At 40.8% G+C, this 22,021-nt stretch overlaps 1 protein-coding gene across 6 annotated transcripts in view; it reads left to right on the top strand.

Annotated features, from left to right (window-relative positions):
• Positions 1 to 20,195, top strand: part of LOC131683853 (calcium/calmodulin-dependent protein kinase kinase 1-like) — a 461,007-nt gene extending 440,812 nt beyond the window's left edge. For 5 of the 6 annotated variants that reach the window (XM_058966208.1, XM_058966207.1, XM_058966206.1 and 2 more), the window contains 5 exons: positions 2,701 to 2,874; positions 2,947 to 3,127; positions 3,190 to 3,898; positions 18,051 to 18,243; positions 18,352 to 20,195. In XM_058966208.1, the coding sequence (XP_058822191.1) occupies positions 2,701 to 2,874; positions 2,947 to 3,127; positions 3,190 to 3,898; positions 18,051 to 18,243; positions 18,352 to 18,390 (1,296 nt within the window). In that variant the 3' untranslated portion in view covers positions 18,391 to 20,195. Of the gene's footprint in view, positions 1 to 2,700; positions 2,875 to 2,946; positions 3,128 to 3,189; positions 3,899 to 18,050; positions 18,286 to 18,351 lie in introns of all 6 variants that reach the window. The other variant, XM_058966209.1, reaches the window with a different exon arrangement.
• The last annotated feature ends 1,826 nt before the right edge of the window (positions 20,196 to 22,021 follow it).

Genomic DNA, 22,021 nt, shown 5'->3' with positions numbered 1-22,021 from the left:
GGATGAGCCGGTAGGTCCACCATCCCTTCTCCGTTATGACCCATTCCTGCTATCACCTCGCCATCGTATCGATTCTCACCATCTTCCTCACGTTTCTGGTGTTTCTCCGATTGTATCACTCACTATCCTCCGTATATGGGGATTATTCCGGCGATAACGCATACTGCCTACGATATTGTTTTGCCGGCCATCAGCCGGAACGTCCTGTTAAACTTTTCGCGGTTCTGCTTGGTTTCCAGCGCCGCACCTTAGGCGAGAACCCTATATCGAGTATCAATGATGAAACACTAGGTAGTATATGTCTCGTATTGATTCTCGTTTGGCATGATCCTTGCTATTGAATTCGTTGCCTTCATCGGCTTCTCGCGGGCATAGTCAACGTGATAGTTGAAGCTCAACCTGTCGTCAATTATCACTCCCCAGTGCATCAATGATCCAGTGCGCGCTTCGATGCAATCACGGGCCCTCTGACGTCGATCTGCATCCACTGAATCGCTTTGCAGTTGCTGACAAAACCACCTTCGTTTTGTGGTGAGCTATCTGCAGCTTGACCCCGTTCATCCAACTCTCGATAGCTTCCATTCTCTCCGTGATCGACACCTCCACTTCACCTAGTGCCTCACCTATCACTGTTAGTGACACGTCGTCCGCGAAACTCAAGATTTCCTGGGTTACCGCAGTATCAAGACCCCATCGTGCATCCCGTTCCAAAGATTTGGCCCATGAATGGAGCCCTAAGGAATGCCCGCTGTGACTCACATTTACCTCTGCCCTTCGTTCATCTCGCACATCAGTACTCTACTCTGAATGTAGCTCTGCAGGACTTGGTATGATGCAGCGCTGCGGCGATGCCTTTCCAGTTGGCGTTGTTGAACGAATTCGTCACATCTATCGTAACTACAGCACAGTATCCATCACCTCTTCGCTTCTGATTAGATGCCGATTGTTCGAATTATCTCCGAAGTCGATACTTTTTTGCTCAATCCAAACTGCATCTTAGACAGTCTACGCTCACCCTCCGTATATTTCGTCAGCCTGTTAAGGATAATTCTTTCAAGAAGTTTTCCGAGTGTGTCCAGCAGACATATAAGCTTATACGAGGCCGGATCGCCGAGTGGCTTCCTTGGCTTTGGCAGAAACACCGGCTTCTGCACCTTTCACATTTCGGGGAAATTGCCATCATCTAACCACTTCCGCAGCCTAAGGTAGTTAGATCGTGCTTCGGGAAGAGAACCTCTACGATTATCTTTAGCTTACTAGGACACATTTCAGCTGGCGTTGACGGGCCCTCATCTTCGTCATCACGACTTGATACGCATCCCACAGTAATTGGCTTCTACTTCTCAGCATGGCTCCTTATGGCAAGTTGGCTTGCTAAGCTTGATTCCGCTTCCCAAAGCGTCACCTTGCCCTTCTCTTTCACTCTCCGATCTTGCTCTCTGAGCACGCCTTCTGGCTTTAAGACAAGCAGCGTGTACCGTACTGAGCGACTCATTTAACCAGTAAGCTGAACGCCGTCTACTGCGTGTCTCCAGTTTTGGCGTCATTGCATTGTAAAATCACAAGCCGTCACAATCCCTTTCGTTAGATCAGCCGCATCAACGTTCTCGATCCCGCTGTCCGGCCGAAGTGCCTCAAGAAAGAATTCTTTGTTGAAGGCTTTCGTCTTCCACTTTAGCTTCCAGGTCGTCCAGCTCCGTGTAGTAGCTGGGTTCCGTTGGCTGATGCGGTAGCAAATCGCCTGGTGGTCACATGTTCGCCGTCAGTCAAGGACCACAGAATTTGGTGTTATTTTTCTCGGTGCCGCTGTCCGTTTCGTGAACCAGTTAACTCCCAGTTTTATCACGATGTCAGAAGCCATTTATCTCCCCGCCACGCCACGATCAACACGATGTAGTCCTCTGCGGTAGACCTAGCCTCCAAAACGAGCTAAGCGGTAGGTGCCGAGGTCTCTCGCCAATTTTCACTACAGGAAATATTCTCAGAAGATAATTTTTGCAAATGAAACTTAGAGAATTTACAACATTTAAAAGATTAGACGCATTTTTGTAGGGCAGTTCAATTTTCTCAAATTTCACTCAAATATTTCAGGAGGGTGGCGTTGTAATCAACCCCCCTCCCCCAACTACGACACTGTTAAGTACTAATTGTGATTTGCTCTGAACTCAGTATGTCTGTATTCAATACCAGCCTAGATTGTTAGGATTTTCTGGGGTGAAAAATCTCTGGTCACGTCTTCCTTCTGAAAGGAAGTAAACCCGTTGATCCCGGCCCTTGTGTTTATTGGTTGATGTCTAAGGTCCAGATTATGACCAAAAATGCTTACTGAGAGAGACTCGAACAGGCGACGAGTGGAGTGGCTTATGAACTTGCTCTCAGACCTACCTTGACAGTGTGTTTTGATATTCGTTCATAGTTCGGACGGAGTTCTACCTATATTTGCGATGCAATCCTTCTCAGGATGTTGATGTTAAAAGATGCCATCCATGAACAACGTAATACCAATTTTCTTATGGTGTGCCAAAAACAGAAGACGTACTGTGCCCGACACTTTGATGCACTATGTAAGAAAGCCTAATAAAATCAAATACTGCAGAACGTCTTATTATCCGATAACATTGCCGCAAGCTATTCTATCCAGGGCATGAAGTCCATATTGTTGTATAAACTTTTAAAATGCAATATTCACTTTATTTCCAGGGTTCATACGGGCTTGTCAAACTAGCCTATTCCGAAGAAGATTCGACACATTACGCTATGAAGATACTGTCCAAACGCAAGCTTCTTCGTAAGGCCGGACTCATGCGCCGAGGCCCAAAGCGAGGCACATCCCCTCTCGATCGAGTCTACAGAGAGATTGCGGTACTGAAAAAGGTAATTATTCTACTCTACATCTTCATGAAAATGGAGTAAATCTATGATTTCAATTTGCCTGTTCTATTCCAGTTGGATCATCCCAATGTGGTGAAACTAGTCGAGGTCTTGGATGATCCTTTGGAAGATTCGTTATACCTGGTGTTTGAGCTGGTGCAACACGGAGAAGTTCTCAGCGTACCAACTGATAACCCACTGAGCGAAGAACGTGCTTGGAACATCTTTCGAGATGTTATACTAGGAGTTGAATACCGTAAATCCTCACAGCTGATTTTTTTGTTAGATTAGTAATATATGAAACTTTTCTACTTATAGTTCATTACCAGCGAATAATTCACGGCGATCTGAAGCCAGCCAACTTGCTGCTCTCCGATACGGGTAGCGTTAAAGTGGCCGATTTGGGTGTATGTAATGAGTTCCTCGGTGAAGATGCCGCCATGAACAATGGGTCTACGGCTGGTACGCCTGCTTTCAGGGCGCCTGAAACACTGCATCCAGGTCAGCTCGTCTACAATGGTAAGGCAGCTGATATTTGGGCACTTGGTGCAACCCTGTACGCTCTAGTCCACGGAAATGTTCCTTTCATTGCTACGTCGGTTCCTGGTGTGTACGAAAAGATAAAAAATGAGCCCCTGCAATTCCCTGCTACCAGTACAATCAGCCCAGAGCTCCGGGATCTAATTGAAACTATGCTGGACAAGGATCCCCAACTTCGGATAACGCTTCCACAGATCAAGGAACATTGCTGGGTGACTAAGTTCGGGGTGCACATGCTGCCAAGTGAAGAAGAAAACTGTCGATTGGTGCAAATTAACGACGAAGATATGACCAGCGTTGTAAAAAGCATTCCCAAATTGGATACCCTGATATTGATTAAAACTATGCTGAAGAAACATTCTTTTTTGAACCCATTTATGAGAGCGATCTCCGGGCAGGTGTCACAGATCGCTGGTTCAAGAATTGAGCGTTTTAGTCGCTCTGGTCGATCCAACTCAGCACCAGGAGATTATCATACTTCTGAAAGGTAAGCTTGTTATACAAATTACCAACTGCTAAAAGAGCATGTCCATAGTCCATTTATCATTATCATTGTGGGCCAAAAATCCGGTTGCTCCCATTCATGACCGAATGTCTTGAGATTTCCAAACTCAATATTGGGCGTCATTTTACCGTCTCACCCGCCGCTAGCTTCACCAGATCTTAACCGTTTGCACACAGTCAGTAAGTGTGGAGTTCACCCATAGGTTGACAACCTATTCCAGTTTTTCTGTTGATCATAACTTTTGCTGGTCTCGACTTCGGGTATTCGGGCTACATGTCCACCCTACTGCAATCTACCATGTGTTATCAGCCTTCCGATATCAGCATGTTTGTATACTTGATACCGCCTGCGTCATTCTCCTCTCAAACACACTGAGCACTTGATAGTTTGCTGCCTTCAACACCAATAACTCATGGTCGTACAGAGAAACAGGCAGTATCAGCGATTTGAATAGTACAAGTTTTGGGCGCATCTATAAGCTACGGGCAGTGCTGAGCTCCATCACCGCACTGATGGCAATTCTGTTTAATGAGAGAGGATGATGCAGTTAGCATTTAAAATGACTAGCGATGCTCAGTACTCACTGACCAGAAGTTTCAACAGTGAGATGGTTTTTTCTGTTTAAATTTTTCTCATTGAAAGGTTAAAAAACATTTGTCAAAAATATTGCACTCTCCAGAGAGACGAAGTTGAAGTTGTTACCGATCTAAGTTTTAGCTGTTTCGTAACAATATAATTCCATCCACCATTAATTCAATTATAGTATCTAAGTTATGATTTTGTTCTTTTTTGTTAGTTTTTTTGTTATTGGCTCTCTATTATTATTGTTGTTAGTTTGTTAATTGAATTGGAAAAAATATATTTGTTGTTATTTTTGTTTAACATAGGATAAGTTTTGTACTAACCACTAACCCCGTTAAAATTCAAACCAATAATTACGCGTCGATAATTTGCGAAAAAAACATTGTAAATGATAGCGGTTGGGGGAAATTTGGGAATTCTGCCTGTATTGTTCGAGGGCTGAAAAGAGGTCTTTCGTACCCACCCCGGAACGTCCAGACCAGGCGTTGGGGCCTAAGACGTGTTCCCCTCTGGACCAGTCATAACTCCTCAAGGCACCTATAATCCCGCAACCGTTACCAATCTGAAGCTATTGACTGTACCGGAAAAACCGCAACGGCAAAAGACGGCAAAATAGTCCGCACTAATCATAGGCAAACTGTATAATGCAAAATTTACTAACGCCGAATCTGTTGCTGCATGACTGATTGGCACCGCAGTGGAGTTGAGTCAGGTGCCAGTAATTTAGCCGCAGAACCACTGTTTCCGGAAAAGCTAAGGGAGAGAGAGAGATAAGAAGGACGAGAGAGAGAGAATAAGAGGAATTGGATATCGTAGGGTTCATGGGAAATGATAATGAGTGAGGTAGGTCAGTTTGGATGCAGGCCTAAGGCGAGTAAGTTCAGTGAAATTATAAAACGGTATAGTTCGCAAAGTATAAAATCCTGCGAGAAGTTTTCAACCTAGATCAGTACGGACCTGATATCACGAGTCCGCTCAAAGTGATTTTCCGGTCAAAATTCGGCTTGTGTCCCACCGTTGGCCGCTACGATTTTTCGGAAGTCCGTTTCCATTAAGACGGCAACCCGCTACTACATCGTGAAATTATCAACCCACGGTACACCCGCCGAAGTCCGCCGCCGTACCCTAGCACAGCCGACGAGAATCGCTCCTGGGTTAGACAACGGTACGCCACTCCATTGTGGAGCCACGAAAGCACCAAGTGACGGTAACATCTCGGACGCGTGCGCAGTTTGCTAAAAGGCCACGCGCATCAGTTCTCCCCACGCTGGAAGCACCGGCGCTACGCTAGTATAGACGCCAAAACCACTGCCTCGTTCGCCAAGCAGCATCGACAGCAACGACGGCCCGCCAAACGGGCTCAGGTACGTTCAATTCCTCCTCTCTCCCACCCACGTGTCGGATCAGCGAAGGGCCCCAACGTTAATAATTAGGCGCCTAAAACTCCGTTCAAAAATAAATTGTAAAATTGTAAACCTTTTCTTTTTGTTCCTACGAGAGTCTTTTTCTTTGTTGGATGGTTTCTATATTGATTCGCCTGAGTTGAAAAATTGTTTAAAAGCGGTAAGTACAGTGAGTCCTCCCGAGAACGGTAGCCGACCCTGAGATCAAAAATAAAGGTGAGCTAGCCGCGTGGTGTTCTTCAAGAATACTTTCAATTGGCGATCCTCGTTAAATAAAAATATCCCAATCACCATTGGAATATTTTTGGCCGTATCTCGGGGAGACTCGTGTACAATTCGTCACGTGCTTGATATCGTGGCTGTTAACTTGCTCTCCTAAATGATTTGGCGCGCAGTAGAGTGTTAGAATCATTCCGGCATACACACAATAGTGATCAAATTGTCTTTTGGAAACCGTGTGATGCTTGTTAGTTTTTCAGAGTTTTTTGCATTTTTTATAGATTCAATTGTTTAGCTAAGGAAGCAATATACATTTCGTGTTTTCTTTCCATTCCTTTTACGCCACGAGTGATTGCAAATCCCCATCGCTTGAGGTTTAGGCAGTTGATAGCTGCTGTATAGAGACGAATACAAATGATTCATCAGAGAAAATATAAGAGGAAGATATTTAGATTTGAGAGTTGATTTTTTTTAGAGAGCTGGCTTTGCGCAAAGTGATAATTACGAGTGATAAGACAATGTGCCGGTGCATGGTAGGAACCAGACTAAGTAGTTATATTCCAGTTATCGGTCATTACACGCGCTAACATTGCGTCGAAAGAATAAAGTTCACTGATTCACGTGGCCAATCGATTGACGCTGGTGATATATGTGAAGATAATTTTAGTACATTCTCAAGCCGAGGAAGTATTGGCGAGGGTGATAGAGTAGCATTTGGAATCTAAGGGATAAAGATAGGATACCGGCGACAGATAACTTAGAGAGTGCTGCCGAAACTCACTCCCCCCCAGGAAAGCAAACTGCAGAACATTCTTGTTTAATAAAAGATAAAATGATCACCTCTTCCATCCTAATGAGCGCTGATTTTGCGAAGAATTTTCAATTAGACAGACGCTAGTGACGGGGCTGTAGCTGGGGTACACTCACGAGACCTGGATGAATAGTAGAGTTATGGTCTTCTGCTCACATAAGCTAACAACCCAACGAAACTAATTCACTTAGCAGAAAGAAACTTTAGCTGCCCGGTGTTCCATCGAGGCCCGTTGGAGGTACATTCAGGGATCACACTTAACCTTCATTATCGATTCAGTCCAGATACACATAGTACAATACCAGAAGTGACGTCTTCGCGGTGTAGTTGTTGGACTATGACACTACAGCATGATGATATAGCAACGGGGATGCAAGAAACCGTGATTCAGGAGGCGTCGCTTTGGGTTGGAGTTTTTTTTGTTCATCTAGATCGTTTTTGGTATATTGACTCTGAACAAATGGTTATCAAACAAATCAATGAGCACGTTCATTTTCAAATAATTGATGGCGCCCTAAACAAATTTGTTTCCACACTAAATCACCCTAATGATTACAGGTTTGGGTGGAAACAGGTAGTCCTACCAGAGAACAGAGGGACTAGCGTAAGCACAAACCATGATCTGTCTATACATGTAGACATACGTTGGTGAGAATTCGACAAAAACATCATTGGACAGTTATAGCATGGGAGATATGAACAGCAAAAACAGCCAAAGTAGCAACAGTACCTTCTATAGACAATCCCTCAAAAATCCCTGATGAATTATTGTGAAAATTTCAGAAATTGTTTGAAGCCATTTACTTACTTTTGGTTTAAAGATTTTAATCTATTTAATCAGATTATACCCCATGGATCATTCCATGACTGATTTTACTCCTTTCTTTGGAGCAGCTTTCCTAAGACACGGATTATAAAAAGCTCCCTAGAGAGGATGGACAAACCCCCTGACGATTGAAAACCGGATATAACATACAACATAAATAATGCGTAAGGTCGTTTAATGTTGGCCAACACCGACTGACGCAAAATGAAACAATCCAGCGTCACAAAATGGTACGACGCAAAACACGGCCCTATGTACCCTCCTGCGAAAATCAAAACAAAACTAAGAAACTCTTTCTATGGCTTGGAGGAGATGAAAGATAAGAACCTGGGTAAGTGGCCTGCTGTCCACATCAAACCAGGGCAATATATTTACTCTATATTTATTTTTTTGTTCCAAATTCACTTTAATATGTCATACAGCATTCCTTGTTGTTCTCTTCATTGACAGAGCACTAAGAATTCACTATTAATTTTGTTTTTGCACCGAGCGAAATCTCAAAAACGAACCTAGTTTACAATTATCTTTCCGTGAGGTAAATACTGCTGGCGGGAGGAATACCACCTGATGCGCAGAACTACCGTGCCCGATCCCCATAGCGATGAACAAAAAGGACCGCTACAGCCTGTCTTGTCGCAGGTGTCCTGAAAAATCGTCGAAAATTTTATTTTCTTACTGCTACTTTTATCTTAAGAAAAATTACATGTTAACATAAAAAACCATCTCACAGTGACAGTGACAAGACATGTCATCTGTTGACGTTATTAGTAATGCAATTTCCACCTAGCTAGTGAGCGGCTTACATCTCTATTGGTTAGGAGGTTTTTGCTATAAAAGTCGATACAGTAGGTCGACTATGCACTCATGATTCGAATTCGCGGTTCGAATTACATCGAGGTGATAGTTAACCCTAGTTTAATGAAGAGGTGTTATAAGTCTGAATGAACCTACTAGGACATTCACACCAGCACCTTTTTCAAATGAAAAAAGGCAGTTATCATTCTGTGCCTTTTTGATATACCGTGATGGACTTTGAGAGACAGTTATCCGTTTTTGTCTCTAAAAGTAATATTTATTAGGAGAATCAAGAATAGGAGCGAATGTAGAAGAATGAATGACAGTACGAATGAGAATGGAAGACGCGTCTGTTGATTGGAAGGGATGTATGTTTTAGAATGATTGAGGTAAAACGTTCTCGAAGTAGGTTTCATATAGTAAACTTACAGATAGGAATATAAATTCGGTGAGGAAGAAACACTCGTGTTCCCACTAAGAATAAGAAATGAAGAGGGAAAGTTAGAGATATGGTGTGGAAGTAGTTTGTGTTCCCACTAGTAAAAAGGAATGGAAAGGAGTAGTATAAAAAAAATCTGAAATTATACGAAAGATGAAAAAATGAAAAGAATGCAACAATTCGAATTAGTAGCGGGTCTGATCGGGGCGGCCAAAAGACAATTAAATTTATCTCTATTGAAGCAACTCTGCTGCACACACAGGTCTGACACGGAGGACAATTTATACGCGATGGTTTCAGAATAGACGAAAAATTATTACATAATTTTTCTACCCTACCACGGGGAGAATTGTTACCGATCTAAGTTTTAGCTGTTTCGTAACAATATAATTCCATCCACCATTAATTCAATTATAGTATCTAAGTTATGATTTTGTTCTTTTTTGTTAGTTTTTTTGTTATTGGCTCTCTATTATTATTGTTGTTAGTTTGTTAATTGAATTGGAAAAAATATATTTGTTGTTATTTTTGTTTAACATAGGATAAGTTTTGTACTAACCACTAACCCCGTTAAAATTCAAACCAATAATTACGCGTCGATAATTTGCGAAAAAAACATTGTAAATGATAGCGGTTGGGGGAAATTTGGGAATTCTGCCTGTATTGTTCGAGGGCTGAAAAGAGGTCTTTCGTACCCACCCCGGAACGTCCAGACCAGGCGTTGGGGCCTAAGACGTGTTCCCCTCTGGACCAGTCATAACTCCTCAAGGCACCTATAATCCCGCAACCGTTACCAATCTGAAGCTATTGACTGTACCGGAAAAACCGCAACGGCAAAAGACGGCAAAATAGTCCGCACTAATCATAGGCAAACTGTATAATGCAAAATTTACTAACGCCGAATCTGTTGCTGCATGACTGATTGGCACCGCAGTGGAGTTGAGTCAGGTGCCAGTAATTTAGCCGCAGAACCACTGTTTCCGGAAAAGCTAAGGGAGAGAGAGAGATAAGAAGGACGAGAGAGAGAGAATAAGAGGAATTGGATATCGTAGGGTTCATGGGAAATGATAATGAGTGAGGTAGGTCAGTTTGGATGCAGGCCTAAGGCGAGTAAGTTCAGTGAAATTATAAAACGGTATAGTTCGCAAAGTATAAAATCCTGCGAGAAGTTTTCAACCTAGATCAGTACGGACCTGATATCACGAGTCCGCTCAAAGTGATTTTCCGGTCAAAATTCGGCTTGTGTCCCACCGTTGGCCGCTACGATTTTTCGGAAGTCCGTTTCCATTAAGACGGCAACCCGCTACTACATCGTGAAATTATCAACCCACGGTACACCCGCCGAAGTCCGCCGCCGTACCCTAGCACAGCCGACGAGAATCGCTCCTGGGTTAGACAACGGTACGCCACTCCATTGTGGAGCCACGAAAGCACCAAGTGACGGTAACATCTCGGACGCGTGCGCAGTTTGCTAAAAGGCCACGCGCATCAGTTCTCCCCACGCTGGAAGCACCGGCGCTACGCTAGTATAGACGCCAAAACCACTGCCTCGTTCGCCAAGCAGCATCGACAGCAACGACGGCCCGCCAAACGGGCTCAGGTACGTTCAATTCCTCCTCTCTCCCACCCACGTGTCGGATCAGCGAAGGGCCCCAACGTTAATAATTAGGCGCCTAAAACTCCGTTCAAAAATAAATTGTAAAATTGTAAACCTTTTCTTTTTGTTCCTACGAGAGTCTTTTTCTTTGTTGGATGGTTTCTATATTGATTCGCCTGAGTTGAAAAATTGTTTAAAAGCGGTAAGTACAGTGAGTCCTCCCGAGAACGGTAGCCGACCCTGAGATCAAAAATAAAGGTGAGCTAGCCGCGTGGTGTTCTTCAAGAATACTTTCAAAGTATATTCACAAGGACCGTCATTTTATTTGCAACATGAATACGGTAACGACGGTCATTATTAATAACAACAAACCAGTGTTGACAAACGTATCAAATTAAATATTCGTTTTAGTATGAAATTCTATAACTTATGATACGTGCATTTTATAAGCATGTATTCGATTTTCAATTCGAAAAAATATATTAGTGTAACTATAATGGTTGTACTAGCACTACACTGCCGCTAGAAGCATAATTGTCCCATGTGTATAGGGATTCCCATAGCACATGGGACAGTTATGCTTCTAGCGGCAGTACAACTGTCGTGTATTTTGAAGCAATATGGTAGCCTTTAGACTTACATTTATTTTCTTTGATTTTCAGTAATAACAACCAACACCTTCAACCAATCCTTTCTTTCAGGTAGATTTCCTATGAATTGAATTTCGGATGAGAACATGTTAATTCTCATATTGTTGACCATATGGTCCAGATATCATTTTATGCCCAGCATATATAATCAAATTTCAAGTGATTTCGCGTTATATTCATTTCGAATACTTTGTAAAGAAAAAATGCTGTTTGTTTTCGAGTACTATTTTAATGACTGGGTCAGCATATCTAGTAATAATACAAGCCTGTTGTGTCTAATTCATAAGTGTAACAAAAATATTTCCATAACATCAATATAAATTTCAATCGCCACTGTTTCAAAAATATCGTCATTCAGCTTTAAAATTAAAATGTCTTCTAACATATCACCCGATATAGCTGTCCGGTGATCAGACAAAACCAGTGCCAATGCACTGAATGATCTTTCAACAGATACTTGACTGCTTGGTGTTGCCTGAATTACCAATGCCATCTGTGCGAGTTGAGGATGTGACGTTTTTCTAGAAATCCAATGAGTCCAAATATCAAAATCGTGTCCTTGTCGAGGTTCAACTTCAAGGAGTTTGAGTTGTATTTGAATATCAGTTTCGATCGTAGAATCCGTTTTGGGATCCAGTTTTCCTCCAAAGAGCTCCGTTAAGTAATCGGTTATGTCTTGATCCTCCACTGAAATATTTGGCTGCTCCAACAAATCGGCAAAACCACCGATGATTTGCATTCTCCTCCATAGTTAAATATATAGTTCTGAAAAAGGTTGATATATTTCGCATATATACATCAAATATATCATGGAGCAGTGTTAGTGCATTGAAGCATTCAGAATAGAACTAATTACCTGGATTTCTATTTTCTCATCCGAACTGAAGAATGTGGAATCTAAATAGTTAAACCTAAGGTCAAGAGAAAGCGCTGACTTGAATAACATTGTATCCTTTAAGCATTTCAAGTCTTTTTTCGAGTGTATCTGCCAAATGGTTTAAAAATCGATTTTCTTTGAGCTCATGTACATTCTTTAGTGCTAGTATCCATTGCATGTAGAATTCACTAAATACTTGATGCTGCGATTGTAGCAGTTTAGTCATTTTATGTAGAGGAAGAAATGCATTTCGTATTACTTCATGAATGTCCAATCATCTTCGGTTAACTCTGAAATAGAATTTTTCACTATTTAGTGCAGCATAACTCATAAAGTAACAAACATTTGGTATCGATACTCACTTAACATCTTACCTAGTGTTCTTGTCACAACCGAATTGTTCAATTCATGTTGAGCTTTCACATCCAATATGTGACGACCGTGTCGGTAGATTTTTACATTTCGACGGTCCAATGAAATATCAAGAGCTTGCGTTAGCAGACGCAAACCTTTCCAATCCATAGCGCTAAGAGCAAGATTATGGTTTGTTATCAATCGAATGCACGCTTCGACAAATTGTTGTTTATCGATTACCACTAATCGCTTGGCCACAACACGGGTCTTTTTCTTTGGAAGGTTTTCCGATTCCGTGATCAGTCCATACAAAACTGTTGCATTCGGATGCAATACTCGGAATTGCCACTATCGTAGTTTTGCTGAGAGTCGGCAATTAGATAACGGTTCAATATTGCAAAGGAACCTTCCACTTTATTGTTTCACGAACTCCCATGCAATATCAGCAAACGTCCGCCTTTTCCGCTGCGCGATTGGCTTTGTCGTTGGACCATCATTTGTATTCATTATAGCTCACTCACTGTTTCGGAACGCGTTTAAAATTTTGAAAGTTACAGAATATTCTTGTACGTAGCCGATTTGTTTTGATTATGTGATTGCAGGGGTGCCAAAATTTCAGTTTGAGCAGAGATGTCCAAGTGATCACACAATCTGGGCGATTCGACTCAAGTCGTATGACTTATGATTATATATTCTGGTTTCAATTTCAAACCGAAATATTATACCGAAAAGTAAAATTTGTTTTTTTGTTTCATATTTCAGCGTGCGCCTATAAATGCGCATCTTGTGTAACGCAATGTGAATAATGTACACAAGCTGCAGCTCAGTTACGCACGCTGAAAATAAAAGAAAAATAGAAAAGCGCAAGTAAAATATGTCGATTTTCAAATGCAACCAGAGTAAATTTCAGCACTGAGACAATATTATAGTCTTATTGAAGCCAATATTATAGTTGGAAATACATTATCGTCCACGATAGCATGTTTTATTCTAACAAGGAAAATTAATCTAGAACAACTGGATTTCCGTTTTGATTCTCTCGTCTTAGGCCTACTATTTCAGAAAAAATGTATTTGTCAATTTAAATTCGTTTTGGGAAAACTTCAATATAATTATTAGCGACACTGCGTATCTGGTTTTCTCGCAATACGGTGAGAAGTGAGAATGATTTCTCGGTATTTATACTGTCAGTTTATCTCATTCTCTCGCATTGTTTTCACGAGAAATGGTAGATTGATACATTTTGTATCCGAATAACAGGCTGTGTGACGGTCATTTGAGATTTGTGATGGTAATTCATCGTTTACCGTTTGTATTCAATCACCTTCATGAAAATGCACAGCACTGGCTACGGGACTATTGTTGACTACGCATACCATAGAGAGTTGCAGCCGCATTTTCACCTCGCGGCCAACATCGTTATCACATGTCGCATCTTTCACATGGCACCATCTTCTTCTCTATAACAGCGATTTTAATTCATTTTAATTTACGAGTTATTTCTGTAACGAAGGACGACCTAATGTTTCAAAATCCATTCATTTGAGTGTTCAGTCGGCTATATGTATCTGACGTTTTCGTTAGAGAACGAGAGATCCACGATCGTATCCACTCTGTTCATGAAGCGACGATACTTCTCAAGCTTGACTGTGAATCCATACTCCAAGACGTTGAATACGGTACAGACGCTGTTTGTGTTCCTTGGTGGTGCAATCAGTGACTAGAATATCATCAGGATACGGACTTGTACGTCATTCATGATTTGCTTGAGTCAATTAGCAAATCATGGATGCCATGTTGACTTTGATTTCATGTGTATTTCCACTCTTAACACCAGGAGAAAGTTGGCTGACAATGGTAGCACCCCTTATGATAATCTCCTGTTTATTTCGTTGATCTTGGCTGAAGGATATGATATGGCACAGATCGAAGAGGCTGACTATCGTAAAATTGGCCATCCGATTGAACATGTCTTCTGAGAGCGGTAATCGGTAGATTTGTGCGCACTGTTCAATCCCATGAAAAAATCTACGCAAATATGTTCGAAGCAGCTTGCGGCCCATCTCAAAGATTTCTCAGAACCCTTTTGTCCGTCTATCCTACTCGCTGCGCACCTCTCCTCCACTTACTTATGGGATTAGTTCCGAGAACCAATTTTCACAGTGCGGTTACGGTAAGTTCGCAGTGCGGTTACGATAAGTTGTATCGTCTCGATTTCTATACGGATATGTGAAGTGCACAGTAACTCTAATGACGTGTGGATTGATCCCAGTGAAATTGGATCTAAATGCGTGAAGCCTTTAGAAACTGATTTCAGTCGATATGATGACTGGGCTCGAGCTTACTACTGCGAAAACAAAACGTTTGTATGCGAGCCGTGTGTCAAGGGAAAGCAGACCGCAGCCGTTTCCGGAGCGCTTCGAGAAGCGATTGTCGCGTGTGCTAGAGCTAATCCATTACAGACGCCCGAACATAATGGTGTTAGCGAGCAGATGAACCGCACTCTCGTAGAGCGTACACTATCAATACTCGAATGTCTCGAAGCTACACGTGTTCGGATTCACTGTCTTTGTTCACGTACCAAAAGGGTTGCGTCAGAAAGTCAATGCAAAGTCTTGGAAAGGTGTTTTCGTCAAATACGCTATTAATGGCTACCGTATTTGGAAAAAGTAGTGGAAGAAGATAGTACATTGTGCCGGTGGTTGACACAGATTCTGGAAGACACAGATCCCCCACCCCCTTTGGCAGCAAGATTACAATGTAGAGTACGCGGCGCGTACATTGAGTGCTGTGAACTACGTTCATAATGTACCAAACTCACTTGCGCAGACCAAGAAAAGGAACGATTGGTGCAAATGGAAGAAAGTCGTCGAAGAGGAAATTAATTCTCTGAAGAAGAACCAGACTTGGAGTCTATCACAGCTGCCACCAAAACCGAATACCGATGAGTGTTCAAGGTTAAGGTTGGAGAGGGAATCGGCAAAAATCAAAAACGAAAAAAGCAGTTTTTTCCACACCGAGTGTTAGATCTTCATCAAAATCAATCAGCAGTACTGTAACAACATTTTACATAAGCTGATTGATTTTTATGAAGATCTAACACTCGGTGTGGAAAAAACTGCTTTTTTCGTTTTCGATTTTGGCCCATTCTCTCTCCAACCTTAAGCGAGGAGTGAATGGAGAACCCGATCGTCACAAGGCTTGATTGATTGCGAGGGGTTTCAGTCAAAGATACGGTTTTGACTACTGTGAAATGTATTCCCCTGTGGCGAAGTTGGACCAACTCAGAACGGTGCTGGCTTTGGAAAACAGCTTAAAGCGATCTTAATGGTGCAACCCGAGGGATTCGACGACGGGACAAACAGAGTATGTCGCCTGCTGAAGTCAATATATGGTCAAGATCGTTTAACTCTGCAGCCCGAATGATCCATGCCTGCACATCCGGAAACTCGGATACGAAACGGTCATTATTGTGCTGTATGTGGACGAGTTTGTTGTGGCAGGGAATACTCTAAAGGCGGTGAAAGAGGTGAAGCGCTGTTTTTCGTCCGAATTTGAGATGATGAATATAGGCGAGATTCAGAGTTTCTTGGGAATGCGGATCGGTATAGATCCCGAAACAGGGGTGTTGCGCATCAGTCAACGTGATGAGCAGAAACGTACCGCACAGCCATACCGCGAGGTTGTTGGTTGTCAAACGTACGCGTCACTTACAAGGCCATGTTTTTCATCTGTCAGCAGTAGTGTATTTCTTCAGTCAATTTCAAAGCTGTCCGACTGATGAGCACTGGACCTATTTCAAGCGTGTGTTGAGATACATCAAGGGATCACTGGACATCGAACTGATGTATCGAACTTATCATATAGAATGCGGATGAACCCCGAAAAATGTTCAAAGTTATCAATTGTAGTCCGCCGTCGCGTGTATCTTTTCCGATTGTTTCGATTTGTACCTTCTCTTAGTGTTTTCGGGACGGCTTGTTGGGCCTGCGCAAACCCTCTGTCTCATCGTAGGACTCTGCGTTTCGTTTCATCAGAATTGGACACTAACTTAGAACCAGGACTACACTAGCGCCAGATTGACGCTAGGTACAAAGCACGGAAATATTGTTGATGTTCCTGAGCAAACCCTTAATCAAGCGTGATGTTCTGCGAGAAAAGTGTAGTCATTCCTTAGAAATAAATAAATATATTTGGCAACACAGTTATTCATAAACAAAATCGCGCGCTGTTCAACGGTCACTTCTTGTGTCGCTTAAATGAATAAGTAATTAAAAGTATTATTAAAGTTACGAGCGTCTCGCGCGTATTACGCCCGTAAAGTAACTTCTCACATACATAACATTTTGGTGCCAAAAGTGGGATCTGGATACTAAACACGGTTAAAGAGCGAAAAGTTCACTAGTCCCGGTGTAAAGTACAGTTCCGCAAACGAGGTCACAATTCTCAACTGAGTAGTTGCATCCTAATATCACGATGCAGGATCCGGAGCAAATGGTTGAGTTGTGCCGGGTGTTGACTGAAGCTCTAAAGGTCGCTGTAGGACAAGTAAATATTGGACATCAAAATCCCCCAGGAGATGCCGCAGTACAGCAACCGAAACCACCGTCTTTTTCGATGAATGAATATCGCTTGTCAGAAGGAAGTTCTGTCGCCGATTACTTTAAGCGATTTGAATGGGCGTTACAGTTAAGTGCTATTTCGGAGGAGCAGTACGGAAACTTCGCTCGCGTACATATGGGAACCGAGCTTAACAACGTTTTGAAGGTTTTGGTTAGTCCGAATGATCCAGCACAAGTAGCATACAACGAACTTCGGGACAGGCTAATTCGTCATTTCGACCGACCAAAAAATAAGTTTGTGGAGAGTATTAAATTTAGTGTTTTCGGGATGGCTTGTTGGGTCTGCACAAACCCTCTGTCTCATCAGAGGACTTCGCGTTTCGTCTCATCATAATCGGACACTAACTTAGAGCCAGGAATAAACTAGCGCCAGATTGACACTGGCTACAAAACACGGAGATATTGTTTGTGTTCCCGAGCAAACCATTAATCAAGCGAGTTGTTCTATAAGAAAAGGGGTTTGGATAATACGAAGGCGAAACGCATATTTCATTACAGGTGTTGTGGCATTCGCAAGTGGGTTTACCCAGCTTTTCTCCTTAGGTAGAAATACAGCAAAGAGCTATTTATTCTGTCAACAGTAGAGTTTATAGCCCATAATAAATTGTATTGTTTTTACACAAAAATGCTCCTTTTTTCGGTTTTCTAGATGGTTGGTCTTATTTAGGGTGTTTTCAATATTAACATGAGCAGTATGGCCATTGACGTTTATATGTACATTTCTCTCGGTGTTATCAAAACTTTTGACATAGGTCCAGACAGGATACCCTATATATCTTGAAACAAAAATAGGAAAATTAAGCTTTTCCCATACAAAATATGAGTTAATCGCGGAAATACTTCCATTCGATCAACTAAGTTGATATTTTCAGGGGACCATTTCAGGCATCAATATTTTCATAATAACGTTGCGCCAGGAACCAAGCAAGAATTTATTAATCAATTCTCTTCTTTTTTAGGCAACCATCAAGCGAATCTCTTCTGCCGTCAGTAACTGAAGGCGTATCCAGTCCGTCGGGCAGTCCGGAAGAGTTACTTTCTCCCGGTAAAATACCTTCCAACCCTGTTTCAGCTCCTCACGAAGATTCGTGCAATCCCGATCCCGTAGCCGCGGAACCGTTGGAACAGCGCAATATGGACACCGACCATATGGTAAATGATGACGCCACAGCTTAGAATAGTCTTCTGCTTTCAGTTAAACTTCTTTCTATATTTAAGCAGTCATTGTTTTGAATTTAATTTCTCTCTTTTTATTTTTAGAATATTCCAAATCGTGCTTACCTAGAATTTCTGCTCTAAAACGATGATAGTGATTTCCACTTTCATAAAAACTCCCAAAGATTTTAGAATGGAAACAATCACACAAAACTATTATTGTTCGGCTGTATAATCAACGTGATATGTGAATACGTGAATTTTTATTTTGTTTCATGTTTGACTTAAATAGACATTATTCCGTCTGCTCGTAGGAAATGTTACATGTAAGGTGTTTCCTACTTTGAAATAATCGAATTTTATCCGTACTTAGTGTGTGTATACAGAATTTTGACAGTTTTTCAAATCTAGAAGTTATCAGAAATGAACTAGCCGTAAAGAATAGCTTTGATCAGATTTTAATTGTATAAAACACAAAAAACAAAACAAAAGCAAATGAGAGAAAATGTACATAAATATTTTACAGTTTTTGCTCTTTTTTAAGATGTAATATACTAAAACAAACGTTTTTAAAAATATGATACTTATACTCACCATTTCGACCAAAAATTGAAAATATAATTTACAACGGTACGATATTATTAACGACATTCTGCTCAAAAGCACAGTGTCGCAAATTCAGAAGAATAACGCTTTATTACTTACAACTGTCAAACTAAAACTTGTCATAACAAAACATGAATTTGGCCAAAAATGTTAGCAAGACATTAATCAATACTTGCAAACTTAAGCGAGTTAGTCAACTCACTTCTTAAATCTTATGAGGAAAAAAAACTTTCATATTACATTAAATGTAGCAACAAATAGTTTTTTGGCATTACTCACGTTATCAAATTACTATATAGCGAGTTAGTGTTAACCAATTGAGCAACAACAAATAACCCATGATGATAGATTTCCAGCCATGTAAGCTTTAATACAAACAACACTTTTAACTAATGGACTTGAACTGTTGATAATTTCCGTGTTGTAACATACACACGTCGGGACCATTCTGTTGTTTAGTATGTTCCTAACTACCTGCACTAAACGCCTAAACTAAACGATACATTCGAAGTAATCTGTGTAACGTAATCTCCTCTTATACTACTAAATCGCACATTAATCACTCTTCACCATGACACTTTTAAGCCCTTCTAATTGATAGCTTTTTCGCGCCAAAAATCATTCCAAAAACTGATAGAGTCAATACAACGAGCAAAAATTGAATGTTAAAGCTAAAACCTTCGTGATTGTCGTGATTCCATTTTGAATATTTAGAAGGAAGCGACTGTACCCTGTTTAAAGGTTTATCATTCACAGTTTTTAGATAATAATACATTGCTTTAGAGTTTTAACTAGCTTACTACCAAATGTTGCAACTATTTATAACAAAAATCTGATGCTGATGGTAGAATTTAATTACTCTTAGACGTATCAAATATAACCAAGGAAAAAAGATTGTACAGAATTTGGCCCTTCTCGTTTGAAATAATAAGCCGTATGAATAAAAACTAGCATTTGCTCAGCTTCTTGAGATTCGAGCAGTCGAGCAGCTGCGTTGAGCATTTACTCAAGTTGGTATGAATAAAGACTTTGCTTTGACAGATGTATACTCTATTTGTGAGTTTGCTTTTCGAACATCTGATTCCGTATGAATAAAGTAATAAATCCTGAGCAAATGCTCAGCGAAAGCTGAGCAAACCAAGTAAATACCTGAGCATGCTCAGTAGCATACTTGAACGATTTTTTTTATACTTTAAATCCAAGGGAAGCAAACAGTTTAGTGATGTGCAATTGTTTTTGTGCATAACAATGCACTGATTACCTACTTTTGGTGTTAAACTAGATCAAAAAACAATTTGGCCAAAAAACTTTGTACTAGTTGGTCTGTTGCACTTTACATCAAATAAGAAGAAAAAAGATGGGTGGGTAATGTCTAGGACATAACCGGAGTGTCGTGACTACTCGTTTGACTTGTAATTCAAATCGAATGATACTCAATGAAATATGTGGGAATGTTTCAAGTTATTCTTTATAATAATTATGGTGGTTCTGAAAAGAACCTTTGTTGTTGGCGTCTGCGTTGATCGGGGATGCGCTGGATTCTAAGCTCGTTGAGACATTCATTCATGAAATGAACAAATTTCATATTTTCTTGCTTTGAACTATCAATGTTAAAATCTCTCGAAACAACCATCGGAATCTTTTCCGTACAGAAATGAACACGCTTAGCGAAAAACTAGGGGCGGGTAATGTCCGGGACATAACCGCGATGCTCATATTCTTAAAATTCTGCTTGTATCTCCTTCAAATGGCTAAATTTTGCGCATTAAGTTCGATTCACCGGGCTCAGCGAAATTTTCCTGGAGATCCCGTTCGTTAGTATATTCAGCAAAACAATTTTATTACCGAGTTCTCCGCGTTGAATACAGGTCAATAATTTCATATAATGATTTCAACATGCAGACAATGTACATGTATGACAGGTGGGAGTGTTCTGAAGTGGTTTTAGTGGAGGTAACAACATAAAATCATGTATTGGACATTTTACAATGATTCTCCTTAACCCTGCAAAACCACGTGGTTGGCAGCAGAGGGTTAAGTTGTTTGGAAGAGATGACAGTTAATATATGATAACTAAAAATATAAAATTGTTCTATAAATTGCAAAGTTATTGCCGCGTTGACCTGAAAATTTGTCATTTCATTCATAAAGGAACAATCATTGAAATTATGTCAATTTATGCTTTGCAAGATTTGAAATAACTTCGAAGTGTGGTCACGACACCCCTGTTATGTCATATACATTACCAACCCATCTTTTTCCATTTTGCCTTTGTCCTAATAAGGACGGTTTGTGGATAACTATGTTGATACAAGACGGGAATCTTTTAAAACAATTCAAACCTTGCAGACGATTGTTTTTACTGCGTACATCCATACGATCTTTCCCCTTTCGCAGCTCACGCTGAATGAGCACACTTTTCATCAAGCTGTTCCTATTTATTGACTTTACAATGCAGATGGAAGGACGTCCTTTTGTTCGATAAATGAAAATATTTTCATCATTCGTTTTGGTGTAGCTTTCGCTTAGTGGCAGAGTTGCCACATTCACTGATTTTCTTGGAAGGATTTGCAAAAACCTTCGGGTTTGTAGATTGGAAAAACATTTTCTTATGATTCACTGGTAAAAGTACAGAATTACCAAGCGCAAACTTAATACTAGTTAATAAAAGAAACTTTCTAATTAAATTCTTTTTCCATTTTGCCTTTGTCCTAATAAGGACGGTTTGTGGATAACTATGTTGATTCAAGACGGGAATCTTTTAAAACAATTCAAACCTTGCCGACGATTGTTTTTACTGCGTACATCCGTACGATCTTTCCCCTTTCGCAGCTCACACCGAATGAGCACGGTTTTCATCATGGTGTTCCTTTTTATTGACTTTACAATGCAGATGGAAGGACGTCCTTTTGTTCGATAAATGAAAATATTTTCATCATTCGTTTTGGTGTAGCTTTCGCTTAGTTGCCACATTCACTGATTTTCTTGGAAGGATTTGCAAAAACCTTCGGGTTTGTAGATTGGAAAAACATTTTCTTATGATTCACTGGTAAAAGTACAGAATTACCAAGCGCAAACTTAATACTAGTTAATAAAAGAAACTTTCTAATTAAATTCTTTTTCCATTTTGCATTCGTCCTAATAAGGACGGTTTGTGGATAACTATGTT

Source organism: Topomyia yanbarensis, chromosome 2 (genome assembly GCF_030247195.1).
Source record: "Topomyia yanbarensis strain Yona2022 chromosome 2, ASM3024719v1, whole genome shotgun sequence".
NCBI lineage: Eukaryota > Metazoa > Arthropoda > Insecta > Diptera > Culicidae > Topomyia > Topomyia yanbarensis.
The sequence above is the reverse complement of the archived record's forward strand: the minus strand, read 5'-3'. Positions and strand labels throughout refer to the sequence as shown.